We start from the raw sequence: 11980 nt of genomic DNA, 5'->3' as shown, positions 1-11980 counted from the left end.
ATGAAATAAATATAAAGAAAAAATGCCTCTTTAAATGTATCTAGAAGTGATTGGTATATTGTCGTTGTGAGAAAAAATCCCGTCGGCCCAAAAATCCCATCAAAGAACACGATCAGAAGCAAAAATAAACGCAACCACAATGGTCACAAGAGAGCATCACACAATAAACACACAATTTAAGTGTCTTGGCACAATGACGTATATCCACATGCGATATCAACGTTATCCTACGACTATTAGAGAAAAGATAACAAGATTATAACAGGATTTACACAATCCCATAAATCCGTAATTCTCATTGCTCTTCACAGACTTCTCTCTCAAATCCCTTTCTTTATACAGAACAGAAAACCTCCTTTTCAAAAGAAAACCACAAGAGAGAAAACCAAGAACAACTCACCTTTCTATCTTCCTCACCAAACAACTCTTACTTTTCACCAGGAGGAAAAATCAAACCGTGTTTCTTTTCCTTCTCGAAGAGATGAGTATATATCTCTTTCCTTAATCTCTTTTCTTCTCTCATTTTTTACCACAGGAGAATAACCGTCTCTCTGTCTCTCTTTTTCACTTGTTTCAACACACATGTAATACGGTTTCAAAACCATTTCCGAACTGCTTTGGGAAACAAGCTACGAAACAAACAGTCTTATACCCAAATGGTTTAGAAGTTGATTTTGAATATTTGCAAATTATGATTATAACATTGCGAGAAGAGGAGTGTCATTATTGAAACTATGGATTGAGGATATCAATTCACTTTTATAGCCGAGGTAGAAGGTACAAATCTATACAAGGTTAAAATAAGCTGCGACTTGCAAATATCCCAGCCTAAAGAAGTCTCCAAAAGTGAATGGGTTTTCAAGAAAAAGAGAAACAAAATAGGAGAAAATGTTGGTAAAGGGGGTGGAAATATTCACTTTTAGAGGAATGATCTAGTGAGGTAAAGTTGGACCCTAGCTATGCAGACTTCTTATATTTGGGTAGTGACTCATCACTCGAGTGAACCAATGTATCTGATGCAGACATTGGTTGAGGTGAGGTAACGAGGGGCAGCATGCCACTGCTGGAGTTTCCAAGACAGCGCCCGGTCACTCCAGTGAACCAATGTATCTGATGCAGACATTGGTTGAGGTGAGGTAAAGAGGGGCAGCATGCCACTGCTAGAGTTTCCAAGACAGCGCCCCGAAAAGGAAAAGGAAAAGTAATTACCAGATTGTTTTTTCTCTTTATTTTTTTCTTTTTTGCTTTTTGGTGACATAGGGTGTACCCACCCCAATTTTTAGGGCAGGACTATTCCCTATGGATGCACACAATCACCTGTAAACCACACACATCGGGTAAGCCTAGGGAGATTCGAACTCACATCAATGGGAGCATACCCATTACTTTAAGCCAAAGAGCCGCACATCTACGGATTTCTTTCTTGATCAAGACATAGGTGAATCCAATCTGAAGTCAATCCGTTGACATCCCTAGGCAAAAGTATAACTTAAGTCAATCCATTGACATCCCTAGGTGGCTTGGGTATAGTTCCAAGGTGCATTCCCGCTATAAGGCAGCTGCTAGATTTTGGACCTGATTTATGTCACACCTAGGTGGCTAAGGTGGAGATCCAAGGTCCATTCCCACTATAATGCAACTGCCAGATTTTTTACCTGGTTTTTTGGATTTCCAGATGGAAGAATCTGGAAATGTGGTAAACTAGAAAGTTGTAGGTATTTTTGTCATGTTTCCAACATGTATAGGAGCTTAATTTTCAACTAAAAAAAAACACGGATAGGAGCACAAAAATCAGACAAGTGGTTAAAGAGTTATGGAAGTTTTAGTAGATTTTATATTTGGGTTCACAAACTAGTCAAGTTTTGTGACTTCGAAAGCAATTTATGATATGTAAGTTCGTAAGCTAGCTAGTGGAGGAGCTTGAACAAATTTTCTCTTGGAGTCTTTCATTTAAAGGAATAGAAACAATCCAGAGAAGGGGATTTTGGATTTTGATAAACTTATACAATTGATGATATATCAATTGGATTGAGCATTGGTCCTATTTTCTTCTTCTCTTAGTTGCCTTCTAATTCTTCTTCTTCCCTCTTAAGCACCCACATTACTTTGCCATACTCCAATAAGGCCATGTTTGGCTATCACGTATTTTTTCCTGATTTTTTAGCCACTTCTTACTCTCAATTCATTCGTGCCCTCTCAAGTCCCCCCTCTCACCACTTGCATACGCTAATTTATCAGGGAAAAAAAAATTTATGGCTGCCAAACATGGGCTAAGGGCATGTTTGGTAAGCATGAAAATCAAATTCATGGAATATTTGTTTACCCAAGATGAGAGAAGGGTAGAGAGGACCGGTGAGAGAGATTTGAGAGGGCCGTGAGAGAGGAGAGCATATGACAGGTTTGGTAAATAAAGAAGAAAAAAAATTCCCCGTTTAGGCCACCTTTTTTATCCCTGTAAAACAATGGTTCCCGAAAATTTAACCACAGGTGAAAATGGAAATGGGTAGTACTCTTCTTTTTCATACAAGAACTAACAAATAAGAAGATAGATATTAATAAAGCTTTCAACTATATATATGTCCAAATAACAGCTCCAAATCTTCATTACTACTTTCCCAACACAGGCCTCTTTACCAATCAATAGCCCATGAACAGCCACAGATAGAATTACATTTGCCAATGACAGTAACTTTATTATCTTAAATTGGAAAAAGAATTGCAAATTAATCAATTCCAAGAACAAATCTAGCCTTCATAACTACCAAAATCTCTTAAAACTGCATAATCAAATCTATTTTTTCCCTCAGGCTACTAAACCCTCTCCTTTAGATGCAAGAGAAAAGTATAAGAATTGCTGACCCAATTGCACCCAAATTAGAAACTGGAATAAATTTGGATGTTGATGAAGAGGTTGGGATTGAACCAAAGACATTAGAAAAAGAAGGTGACATTGCTGGCAACATGGTTGAAGAATCTGAAGGAGAAAAAGCAGACCCATTTGTGGACCCCACTGAAATTTCAAGCTTCTGTGAATTCTGGCAATGACCAGATGCCCCACTGGTAAAATAAAATTTCCCTGGTGAAGTTAAGTTAAAAACTGAATTACCATCATCCATGTATAAGATGGGGTTTGAAATGTTGCAGGAATTGAATGCTTGCTCTGTCACTTGAACCAATGAGTCTTGACTTGGTGGGTAGAGAAACACTGCAAATTAGAACAGACCCATCAACTTAAATCACTACATAAGTGAAAAAAAAATGAAGATAACAATTGAGAAGAAAATTGGGTTTTTCTTTAAATGTTTGTGGAATGATGATGGGAGAGGAGAAAAACATACAGAGAGAATCCCCAATCGTGAACTGGTGTTTTTGAGACCAATTGGTGTAGATGAGGGGATTTGCAGAGGTGGGAACTCCCCAATCATCCAAATCTCCTACCTTGTATTGATAGCAAAGGACTTTTGTTTGGAGGAATACAAGGAAATGAAGTGCACACAAGATCTGATATTTGGGAAATGGAGAAGCCATTCTTTCTCCTCTGTCAAAGTTGGGAAATTGAGGAAATCTATTTGGTCATTAGATCTGTGATTGATAAAGGGAAAGTTCAGTAAGGTGTAATTACCAGAATGCCTCTCTTATTCTAAAGAAACCATAGATCTATTTTTTTTATCAGTGAAACTATAGATCTATTTTTTTTTTTTGGGAAATGATATCAAGAGTCCAATGTCTTGATATCACACTCTACTAGTTTGTCTTTTAGTATTTAAAAGGCTGTCAACTGGTTATTACAGTTCCCAAAAAGCTCTCACAAGCCCATTAAATACTAAAAGACAATTAAGGAGAGCGTGGATATCAAAACAGTCCTACCGATTAAAAACCAAAGTCGAGCTCATGACCATAGACACCACCTTGATCGAATGACCCTAGCCACTTGATCCATCCGCACCAGTTTTAAGGTTCCGAGATGAAAAACATAACCATTGATTGTTTTTGTAATGCTTAATCTTCCGGATCGGGAGCAGGACAATGTGGGTCCTCTCATGATGTTTGTACAAGATCAACAGTCGTGATGACATGTGCATCTCCCCTCTTGTGGGACCCAAAAATTGATCATCAAGATTGATCCAATCCAAACCGTGAAGCCTCTTCTGAAATGGGATAATTAGAATTTAGATATGTGAGATTTTATATGGTCTGTGGGCCTAATGTCTGATATTTTTTAATAAGTATAGCGAAGCCCACTTCATAGGATAATCCAAACTGCTCATTTATTGGGCCATAACATAATTAGCCCATACCCTGTAAATCATCTCCACAAGATGATCCTAACCCTCTGATCTGTAGAAAAATACTGGATTTCAGGTTCACACACTGTATAAAATATCTTAGATAGGTTGGGCATTTCTGTTTATCAAAGGACTATAAAGGGAGTGAGTGTTTTGCCCAAAAAGAGGCACATGAAGACAGTTGTAACCGACAAATTATGTGATATAGGACAAAAACACACCCAAAAGTGTCTCCTCTCTCACATGGGAACCTGTCCATTGTAACATGGCTATGTATCATACTCCAGAAGAAATCATATTTAGTCTCTGGCTCTATTTTTGAAAGTCAGTCTTCTAGTGAAATGATATATTCGCCCCTTTTTCTTACTCTGGCCACCCCTCTTAGTATAAAAAGAGTTGCTATAAATACAGTAGATGTAGGTGGTCTAGGGAAGAAAGTTGGGGTGAATACTTCCCTTCTGAAACGGGTTCGGAAATAAAAAGATGATGCAGAAAGACCAAAATGTTCACTCATGAGGGTTAATTTTTTTTAATTGGATTTGTAGGGAATTTTGCAGAATGGCATTTCATGGCTCACTTTTGCACGAGAGAACAGCCACACAGGCTCGCTTTTCAGCAGATTTTGTCTTATTCATTTAATTCATGAAAGGTGGATGCTCTCTCATGCAAAAGTCATTGATCCAATATTTATGTTATAGGTTGCATCCATTTTACGTTTGGCTACCATACATTTTTTTCATGATAAACCATACTTTCTCCAACTGATGAGAGAGGGGTTGGGCGGGTGTGAGAATGAGAGAGAAGTAAGTGAGGACAAAAATATAGGTGGGTACCATTGTTTCATAGCATTCGTTTGTTGGTCTCTATCGCACATACTTCATACCCTAAAAATCATCTCCATTGAAGAATCCAATCGTGAATTCTTTTAACTCTTAGGCCATGTTTGGCAGCCAGGAATTTTTTTTTTTTCATGAAAATCGTTCTCCAAGTGGTGAGAGACGGTCGGGCGGTGTGAGAATGAGAGAGATTTGAGATGGCATGATAAGATGGCTGTGTCAGTGGCTACGAATCAGGAAAAAATTGATTGTATTTTGAGTTGAGTTTTTGTTTCCTAATTTTTAGCCACTTTTATCACTTGAAGACACTAGTTTCCTGTTGATTGTATTTTGAGTATAGTTTTTTGTTTCCTAATTTTTACACGCTTTTATCACCTGGAGACACTAGTTTCCTGCTTTTTGTTTCGTGATTTTTAGAGACCACCGATTTATCATGAAAAAAAAATCCATGGTACACATTGATTTTAAAAATCCATTTTTAAAATCATAACAATTATGTTTATAGAAGCATTGCAAGTGCTGATGGATTCTTTCTGATCGTCGAAGTAATCATGAAGTGGGCCTATCACATCAAGGGTGTCAATGGGTTGAACCTATGGTCTTATCAAATCCAAAATCTACAACTGAGATTCAATCTAAAACCTAAATTTGGGTTATTAAGTAATTTTAGTTGAAGTTATGATTGATCCTGGATCACTGACACTAACCTCAAGGTTTTGGCACCTTCAAATTGAGCCAAAGGGGGTAATTATCCTTGAGAATTGGAGTTGCATCTTTCATCTAGTAGGTAGGGATTAATTTGGAACAAAATGATACAGAATGTATTGGCATCGCATTTTTTAAATATCAAACGTGTAAGGGCGTCTTAGATACCTCAAAAAATTAGTTGCATATGGTCTAATAAGCAAATGGTTTTAGAGTTACATGTCACTATTTGCAATACTTTTCGTTATGATATGTAGTTCATAGCTTACGAAAGGGGGGGCCTAATGCTCCATCTGTGGTTGCAGGCAAAGGGTGGAATCCCTCACACTTACTAAGTAAACACACGCCACCCCGCCACCCCCTGCGGGGTTGGCCGGGGGGGGGGGGGGGGGGGGGGGGGGGGCGGGCATAATCCTACGGGGGGCGAAAAAATCATCTCCCAACTACAAAATATGTATATCAAATTAAAACAAGGGGAGTTACTTTTAGAATACAAGTCTGTGAATTGCATACTCATTATGAGAAATCAATAAGCATAGCTTTCATTAATTGATTGAAGCATAAGAGAGATTACTAAATATTTAAAACTGTTAGGAACACAGGTTCTGTATCCCCAAACGAAAAAACTGTGCAGAGGCACTGCAAGGATACATGGTATCAAAAAAACAAAGGTAAAAAAGAATCCTAAAAGCTCCATATAAAATCTTCGGCCTTAAACCGGATAAAAAAGGAATACCCAAGATTACAGAAGAGAACCAGTGAGTCAAAAGCCACGGCTAAGTCGATTACCTGAACTTTGGCACCAGTTTGCATCGAGATTTTCGCCGAGATAATTCCCCTCTGTTGAGACAGATAATACTTCACCTTATTTATAGGCTTGGTCGCAAGAGCAAGCAGTATGAGAAAACTCTCTGAATTTCAGTTATTTGACCCTCTTAACCATCATCAGATGTTTAAGGGCTCACTCTCAGTGTCTCTCTCCTTCATTATAGTCCAATCTTGTGTCTCTGCAAAGAAACACATTCCCACAAAGGGGCACTATTCAGAGGAAAGCATATGACCAAAAGGCATAGACAGATAAAAGTAAAAGTTAAATAAGTAAATAACTAGTTGTGGTTGAATGAGATGACTGCTATGTAGAACTTACTTGACTTGTGGCTCTCCGCAACCACCATCAACCGTCTTTGCAAGATGGATGCCATGAAGAGAAAAATCGAGCACATGCCAAACATGACAGTGATAGGGAATGCATTCACCTAAAAATGATCAAAAGAAAAATCAGTGAACCAGTCCACAAAGACACCAAATTGTGAAGTTGAAATAATACAACTAATTCACCAGCTTTAATGTCATTTGGCTCATCCTCTCATTCAAGCCACTCATGGAAAGTGCATCACCATTGGAAAAAAAAAAGGCTACTGATAATTGCACTAACTCACCTTGTCTTCTTTCTTCTTCTTTTTTGAAAATTGAACTCACCTTGTCTTTTATTACTTAACAAGCTGTAAAAGGTTATTACAATTCCCAAAAAGATGTCGGGAGGCCAATTAAAAAGACAAGGTGAGTTAGTGCAATTATCCAAACATGATAGTGCCAGTATCAGTAGCCTAAAACAATTGTGCCCATAAAACTTTCAACAGATCATCATTCCATATAAAGAAGTTTCCAGTAGAAACAGTTCATGCATTTGGGCTTGGATGTATTGATGAGGGTAATTGAAATAACTCAAAATTCAAAACCTGATGTTTCCCAGTAAATCAATGTTTTTAATTTTATTTCCAACAGTATACTCTATGTATCCAAAAACTCTAATGCAGAAGAGATATAAAAACTAAAATGATGTCTTACATTGTAAAGAACAATGCACACGAAAATGTTGAGAGGTACGCGGAAGAAGTTCATGATTGTGCTTCTGGCCTCCTCGGGAATGTACTGGGATCTCATCTTCATGATAGATGGCCAAAATATCCCCACACATGCCTCAAAGGTACAAAACCCAAAGAGCTGGATACATCCCCCAAACGAAATGCTCCCACCTTTCACCGACGATGGTGCTACCAAGAACTGTTCAATGTTAGTGATTGCTAGGTGGAATTACTAACAAAATGAATGCCTGCCAAGTTACTAACAAAATTAATGCCGGCAAAGATAAATGAATAGACTAAGACATACGGTGGTGATAACGGGAAGCAAGAATGTGCAAGCAGCAATTGCAAAAACAATCTGCATGTAGCCTTCAACTTTCAAGGCTGGGCGGGCCATCAGCCGAGATGCAATGGAGCTTCCCAACATTGAAGCCAACATGAATGTAGCGAAAATGAAACCATGAGGAATGTCCTCATCATTCGGGCTTAGTGCAGGAGTCCACAAGAATACAAAGGTGTACATAGAACCTTCGAACAACGACTGTATTGCACCCAGCAAAGCAATTTTTTCATCTGGTAACAAAAGATGATCCACATCAAATATTATTGACAATAAAGCTAAAAGGGCTTCAGAAAAAAAAAAAAAAAAAAACCTTATAGGGCTTCTATGAAATTATTAATTAGAATCAAAGCATACTAAAATGAAGGCAGAGAATCACCAGAGGCAATGGCTACGGCAGCACCCCTGAACTGGGTAAGCAAGTCTTTGCTCTCGGAAGGATCTCCATAGTTTTCACTCCATGATGATAAGATAACAGCCATGCCAATAGCAAGAAAGCATGCGGCAGCATCAAAGGGGGCAACCGGGCCGAAGCCTAAATTATCAGCCAGCATGTTTGCAAACAAACCAGCAACAATGGCAATGAGACCATTGCCAAGAAATATAGCCTTGGAGAATGTTAGAGACAGCCATTGTTGTTCAAAACCCCTCTGCATAGATCAGGATAAAAATATTTAGAATTAAGAAAAAGTTCTCAGATAGAATACGGCAGATGAATAGCTTTGATAGCTTCATATTAATCACAGTGGGAAACTCATGAACAAAGATTTCCTAAGAATGATTGACATTTTTAAGGCTATGTGTGAGATCCTTCACCTTATTGTGCTCCGCAACCAGCCATGACTCAAAGGCTGAGAACAAGAGAGATGTTGCGATTCCTCCCAATATACGTCCTAACATCAAGACTTTATATTGAGGAGAGTGCTTAGTTATACAGCTCAGGATATAAGTTATGCAGTAAGTTACACAGGCCCTTTTACGACCCCTACATTTTTAAGACGAATATGTCAGAAACAAATGAAAAAAGAATCCAGCAATTTAATCACTAAAGAATGACGAATAAATCCTGTTTTCAGGGAGAACTCACTGTTTGTCAGCCAGAGATCCAACTATAGTCCCAAACAACATAGAAGATCCAAAACCAGCAATGAAGAGTCGTCCAATCTCTCCCTTCCCAAAACCATACTGACTGTATAGGAAGTAGACATAAGGACCCTGCAACCAATCCCCGGCTACAGCCATAAAAACAGTATTAGATCAAAACAAAAATGAATGCCAAAGAATTATATTAATCAGAAGAAGAAACAAAGGGAGAACCCCAGCGATCGAGACGATCAAAGGAATACAAAAAAAAAAGAGAGAGAAAACAAGACAATCATAGCCAACCACCCCTTAAGGGGGAAGAAAATAAAATACTACTTACGCCACCCTTGAGGAACCTTCCCTTGCTAGATTATCGGCCTCCATATTAGCCAATCTTCTTACATGATGAAATGAAATATACTTTACATGATCAAATATTTTATTCCCTCTAACAAAAAACAAGGCAAGCCATATAGAAAATTTTCGAGTGAAATATCGCTTGGACCTTGCACAAGAAGTCAAGAACTATGAATTGTTGAATTTAAATTTTTAGGTGATTCGATCCCCAATTCAACGAGATTAAGGCCCTGTTCATTTAAGATTATGAATACCGATTGTGAGTGCCAAACCGATTATTGGATTCAAATATAAACGTAATTTTGAGTCCAATAATTGGTTTAGCACTCACAATAGGTTGTCATAATCTTAAACGAACAGGGCATAAGAGTAGTTGATTCTACAACTTGTTTGGTAATTAGATCTCCAATTCAACGGAATTTTACATAGACAATTGAAAGAACCAGAATGATCTACGCTGAATCAAGCGACAGACCTACATGAGGGATCCATGAAATAATAGCCAAAAAATAAAATAAAAAGTAGAACCAATAAAGATCCATCAAAGAAAGACCCTAGAAAGGCAACTAAATGACACCCACATTACAATCTAACAACATAATCATCAGATCAATGAACACCCAAAACAGAAAAGCTGACAACCCAAAAAAACCTAGAAATCATTCCAAGGCAAACATTTCATACACATTGCAGAAAAAAGCCCATCAACATTCAGATCCCATACCCCAAACAAGGAAGAATACGTAAACCCTAAAATCCAACAACCAAACAAACCCGATTAAAGAAATCTCTCAAAGAAAACAAGGTCAGATTCAAAACACCGATCCCTCCAAAAAATAAAAAGCAATTACAGACCCAGATCGGAATTAGATCAGAAAACAACACAAATGTAAGAAATTCTCAATTCTAACACGAAATCATCACGACCCAGAAAGGAATTAAGGATAAAAATCTAAGATTGTGGTTACCCATCATGAGAGAATAGACGACGAGGTAATTGTTCTTGAAGGAATTGAAAGCTGGCGAGGTGTTGATTCGATCTTTGCTGTTCTTGCTCAGCTCTAGAACTGCAACGACCATAGAGAGCGCTCCGAATACGAGGTAATAAAAGATCTCCATTGATACAGGTTGATATGCTTGGAGAAGGAAGAAAATGAAAAGCTCTAATCCGGTGAGAAAATGTGGATGCGGAAAGAGTGGAGAGAGATTAGGAGTTCTAATGTGTTGTGTTATATAGGCCCTGTTTGGATGCAAGAAAAATTATCTCATTGGAAATTTTTTTCCAAGAAAGCTTTTAGGAAGAATTACCAATGGGGGACAAAAATTAGGCGGAATTATCAACGAGGGACAAAAGAGGTCTTGTCAGTCAAAGCTAGACAAATACAACATGTTTCCATCTTGCTTTTTCCTTCTTCCCTCTTCTTTTACTTTTCCATTTTCACTTTTTGATTTTTTTTACCCTACTAGTCATCTTCCTCCTTGTTTAGCCACCATTGGTGCTGGCAAATCTTGAAAACTTAAATGTTGAGTTATTACCATGTATCTCTCTATATCTAGGTTTTGTTTTTCTTTTTTTTAGGATTTTTGCACTATTTTTCATTCCTCTATTTCTTGTTTATCTTGTTTAAGATTTAAGCGGTTTGTATTTTAGGGTATGTTCAGGAGATAATGCATGGATGGCTTCACTCACTTTTTGGAAGGCAATTGGTTGTATAAGAAAAAATTGATGTAATACATGAATGGATGGATACACATTTTTTGATGTACTTAAATTTTTTTTTTTTGTAATACACAAATTGTGATGTAATACATGAAGCACAATTAATGAAAACAACATCAATTTCTTTTGTTATTTCTATCATGAGCAGAATTGTAATGCCATTAGAAGAATTGCTATAGGCAGGGGGTTTTGTAGCACAAGGGGTTTATCAACTCTTTGGAAGGGGGTTAGCAACTCTCAAAAGTAGGGTTACCAATTTTCGAATAGGCTTATCAAGTGCTTGGAAATTGGCCAAGGGTATTGGAATTTTGGAAGGGGGTTTTCAAGTCTGTGTGATTGGGGTTATCTAGTATAAAAAATGGGGTTACCAATTTCCAAATGGAGTTATCAAGTCCTTGAAAATTGGCCGAGGGTACTAGAGTTTTGGAAGGGGGTTTTCAAGTCTGTGTGAATGGGATTATCTAGTATCCAAAATGGGGTTACCAATTTCCGAATGGGCTTATCAAGTCCCTGAAAATTGGCCGAGAGTACTAGAGTTTTGGAATGGGTTTTCAAGTATTTGGGATTGGGGTTATCTAGTATCAAAATGGGGTTACCAATTTACAAATGGGCTTATCAAGTCCCTTAAAATTAGCCAAGGGTACTGGAGTTTTGGAAGGGGTTTTCAAGTCTGTGGGATTGGGGTTATCCAGTATCAAAATGGGGTTACCAAATTCCGAACGGGCTTATCAAGTCCCTTATGAACACGTTTTTACTTCCTGTTTTTTTCACTCATTCATTTTCACCGA

The 11980-nt window shown here is 37.8% G+C and overlaps 2 protein-coding genes across 2 annotated transcripts; both read right to left on the bottom strand.

Moving 5' to 3' along the window:
* Window positions 1–2531: 2531 nt before the first annotated feature.
* LOC143886257 (early nodulin-like protein 8) lies at window positions 2532–3671 on the bottom strand. The gene is made up of 2 exons (XM_077390196.1): window positions 3339–3671; window positions 2532–3205 (listed from the first exon to the last, which is right to left on the bottom strand). The coding sequence occupies exons 1-2, from the start codon at window positions 3526–3528 to the stop codon at window positions 2826–2828; spliced, it is 570 nt and encodes a 189-aa protein (XP_077246311.1). The 5' UTR covers window positions 3529–3671; the 3' UTR covers window positions 2532–2825.
* Window positions 3672–6343: 2672 nt separating this feature from the next.
* Window positions 6344–10683, bottom strand: LOC143876549 (uncharacterized). The gene is made up of 8 exons (XM_077378260.1): window positions 10441–10683; window positions 9120–9264; window positions 8849–9017; window positions 8412–8682; window positions 8000–8265; window positions 7676–7891; window positions 6975–7083; window positions 6344–6834 (listed from the first exon to the last, which is right to left on the bottom strand). Exons 1-8 carry the CDS (start codon window positions 10589–10591, stop codon window positions 6773–6775), a joined length of 1389 nt encoding a protein of 462 aa, XP_077234375.1. The 5' UTR covers window positions 10592–10683; the 3' UTR covers window positions 6344–6772.
* Window positions 10684–11980: the final 1297 nt, after the last annotated feature.

Source organism: Tasmannia lanceolata, unplaced genomic scaffold (assembly GCF_043159265.1).
Source record: "Tasmannia lanceolata isolate RefF3 unplaced genomic scaffold, GAP_Taslan_0.1 ptg000002l, whole genome shotgun sequence".
Taxonomy (NCBI): Eukaryota; Viridiplantae; Streptophyta; class Magnoliopsida; order Canellales; family Winteraceae; genus Tasmannia; species Tasmannia lanceolata.
The sequence above is the reverse complement of the archived record's forward strand: the minus strand, read 5'-3'. Positions and strand labels throughout refer to the sequence as shown.

Coding starts and splice junctions, on each gene's coding strand:
- LOC143886257 (XM_077390196.1), bottom strand. CDS start 3,528: ATGGCTTCTCCATTTCCCAAATATCAGATCTTGTGTGCACTTCATTTC. Junction 3,206..3,338: donor CACGATTGGGGATTCTCTCT/GTATGTTTTTCT, acceptor TCTAATTTGCAG/TGTTTCTCTACCCACCAAGT.
- LOC143876549 (XM_077378260.1), bottom strand. CDS start 10,591: ATGGAGATCTTTTATTACCTCGTATTCGGAGCGCTCTCTATGGTCGTT. Junction 7,892..7,999: donor TGCTTCCCGTTATCACCACC/GTATGTCTTAGT, acceptor AACATTGAACAG/TTCTTGGTAGCACCATCGTC. Junction 7,084..7,675: donor TGTGCATTGTTCTTTACAAT/GTAAGACATCAT, acceptor GATCATTTTTAG/GTGAATGCATTCCCTATCAC.